The sequence below is a fragment of the Solanum lycopersicum genome, chromosome 7, assembly GCF_036512215.1.
Source record: "Solanum lycopersicum chromosome 7, SLM_r2.1".
NCBI lineage: Eukaryota > Viridiplantae > Streptophyta > Magnoliopsida > Solanales > Solanaceae > Solanum > Solanum lycopersicum.
The window spans coordinates 65,636,659-65,639,811 of NC_090806.1; the positions used below are offsets into that span (position 1 = coordinate 65,636,659).

At 32.0% G+C, this 3,153-nt stretch overlaps 1 protein-coding gene across 1 annotated transcript; it reads right to left on the reverse strand.

The window, feature by feature from the left end:
- Nucleotides 1–695: 695 nt before the first annotated feature.
- On the reverse strand, nucleotides 696–2,181 carry LOC101249742 (heavy metal-associated isoprenylated plant protein 28-like). Its single transcript, XM_004243245.5, has 3 exons — nucleotides 1,822–2,181; nucleotides 1,623–1,698; nucleotides 696–1,174 (listed from the first exon to the last, which is right to left on the reverse strand). The coding sequence occupies exons 1-3, from the start codon at nucleotides 1,909–1,911 to the stop codon at nucleotides 804–806; spliced, it is 537 nt and encodes a 178-aa protein (XP_004243293.2). The 5' UTR covers nucleotides 1,912–2,181; the 3' UTR covers nucleotides 696–803.
- Nucleotides 2,182–3,153: the final 972 nt, after the last annotated feature.

A 3,153-nucleotide genomic window follows, 5' to 3' on the forward strand; every position in this document is an offset into this window, starting at 1 on the left:
CACCCAAAAATGGTTTGCTAAAGCACACGAAAATCATCGATATGGGGGGGTATGTGCGCTTCGGGACTCGTTTGACCTTCAAAATGCGTTGGACTGGCCGTGAGGGCCAATCGGATGCATAACAAAATTCTTGACGGACGTTCACAAAAATATTTGGCAATTTTGATGTCGGAATCCGGATCACCCAAAAAATGGTTTGCTATAGCACACGAAAATCGTCAAAATGGGGGGTATACACGCTTCGAGGCTAGTTTGACCTTGAAAATGGGTCAAAATAGCCGTGAGGGCCAACCGGATGCATAGCCAAGGTCTTGATGTACGTCCACAAATTTTTTTGACATTTTTGACGTCGGAGTACTCTCATCTCTGTCATCTATAAACCAAAACATAGTACGTTTTAAGGCATATAAAATTGGTTCAAAATCTTTAGTTATATTATGATCGAATTATAGAGAAAAAATTTAAAGATAAAGGAGATAGTGATTATCGTTATCATCTTCAAGCTCTTGATAATGAACTTTAGAAATGTTCTTTTTCAGCTTCTTTAGTTACAAAAATATAAAGCTTCTGCAACATGCAATATTTCATACATGGCATTCTACGTGACCATGTCATGTTGGACACAAGTGTCTACTTGTTCAATTTTATACAAGTTTAAGTGTCTACTTGTACACATACAAAGTTAAGGGTCATAGTTATCAACTGACGTCAAATTAAAGTCATATTTATGTATTATACATTTTTTTAACGAAGTCAATTCAAACAGGCTCTTACATTTAATAATCGACAACATCAAACAACAATTACATAATATTACAACCACGAGGATTCTCATCACTAAAAGCATCACCAACACGACTACCAAATGTGTTTGAATTGCCCCTGTAAAGACTATAGGCACGGCCATAGTTATCGTAGCCGTGTTTGCGATAGTTATAGGAGGAAGCCGGTGGTTCTCCGGCATAATAAGTGGTCGGACCACTGCAGCCTTGTTGTTGATAATAATGATCGGTTACATAAGTAGGGTTATTTCTCATCTCAGGATTATGAGGAAATTGCCATATTTCAGCTCTTTTACCAGTTCTTCTAACTGTTTTGAGTATTTTCTTTTGATCAGCCCATCCTGTTACTGTCACCTTTTGCATAGACATATCTATTTCTACATTATCAACACCTGAATTTGACGTCAAAAATTATGTTCACAATATATCTCTAACAGCTTAAACTTTTAGATGAGATGGTCAGACAACAAGATCAAAGCAGATAGAAGTTTTTTTGAGATCGAATCTCAGAGCAGATAGAAGTTTTTTTGAGCTCGAATCTATTGTGTATTAGTGCATAGTGACGGACACAGAATTTTCATTAAGGAATGTTAAGAATCAAAGTAAAAAAATTTATTAAGAGGTGTCAAAGGTTATAGTAAAAAAATTATAAATAAATAGGCTAGTAGGGCAAACACACGATCTCATATAGTGTTTCTAAGCTCCTAATCAATAGATCAACCCTTTAATTCAAAATGTGTCAATTTATATATTTATATTTATAAAACTAAAATTTAACCACTATAAGTAATTTTTCAGCGAAACAGTGTCCGCCAGTGATGTAACTTATAAGTATATTACCTTTAACTTTCTCGAGAGATTTTCTGACCTTGCTCTCACATCCGGCACAATCCATGTGTACTCTCATCTCTGTCATCTGTAAACCAAAACATAGTGCGTATTAAGGCATATAAAATTGGTTCAAAATCTTTCCTTATATTACGATCGAATTATATAAAAATTATAGAGAAAAATTAAAGATAGAGGAGATAGTGATTACCGTTGTCATCTTCAAGCTCTTGCTAATGAACTTTAGAAATGTTTCTTTTTCTGCTTCTTTAGTTACAAAAATATAAAGCTTCTGCAACATGCAATATTTAGTATCCAAAACTTTGGCTTATAAATACTTGATACATGTTTATAAATAATTATATTTTATTCCTTCCATCTTTACTCAGAGGCGGAGTTAGAATTTTAATATGGTGTATTCTAAAATTTTATAAAGATAACTCAAGTGTTAATAATTGAGTTCTAAATTTAATATTTATACACATTTAAACAAAAGTTAGTGAGTTCGACTAAATCTGTACCGACACTTCGAGCTCGGCGTTCTCTCCTACCTAAAAGAAAAATAATATATGTCACCGACTTGTCTATTCTCTTGCTATTGCAGCAACAGAGGGTGCAAGTGGGAATATGATTTGCTTGAGCTGTCACTTATCATGTAACGTAGAATTTATTAGTGTGATTGCTTGAGCAATTAGAAAAGTTTTAAGTGCTTTGACTTTGATTAAATGCATGATTAATTAATATTGAAATAGGAATATAGATAATTGCTTTTTTAATAATAATTAAATAAAGTAATCAAAATATAGTAATTTAATTACATGTGAAGGCGGAATTAGCGTTGAAAAAGTGCATGTGGAACAGGCGTCGATTGCGATTTTAGCTTCCCCTATTGTCGCACGTCTATGGTTTTGGGGCGCTCCTGCAGCTTCAAAACTTAGGTGATCGGTAGAATAAATTAAACGAGTTGATTATTATTTGAACTGAAATGAATTAAAGTGTGATTCGATGTAAATTTAATTTGTATGTAATATTTCGATCGTAACTATTGGGAGATGTTATTTTGTATAATGGTATATATTATCCCGTTATTTTTTGTTTATTTTTCCTTTATAAAAGGTGAACATTTTTGGTCCATAATTAGGCAAAGTTAAAAGTGGAGTTGATTATTATTTGAACTGAAATGAATTAAAGTGTGACTCGAAGTAAATTTTATTTGTATGTAATATCTAGATCGCAACTATTGTGAGATGTTATTTTGAATAATGGTATATATTATACCCGTTATTTTTTTGTTTATTATAATTATGAGATGTAAATATTTTTTTCTTTATAAAAGGTGAACATTTTTGGTCCATAGTTAGGCAAAGTTAAAAGTGGAGTTGATTATTATTTGAACTGAAATGAATTAAAGTGTGACTCGATGCAAATTTTATTTGTATGTAATATCACGATCGTAACTATTGTGAGATGTTATTTTGAATAATGGTATATATTGTATCTGTTATTTTTTGTTTATTATAATTATGAGATGTAAATATTTTTT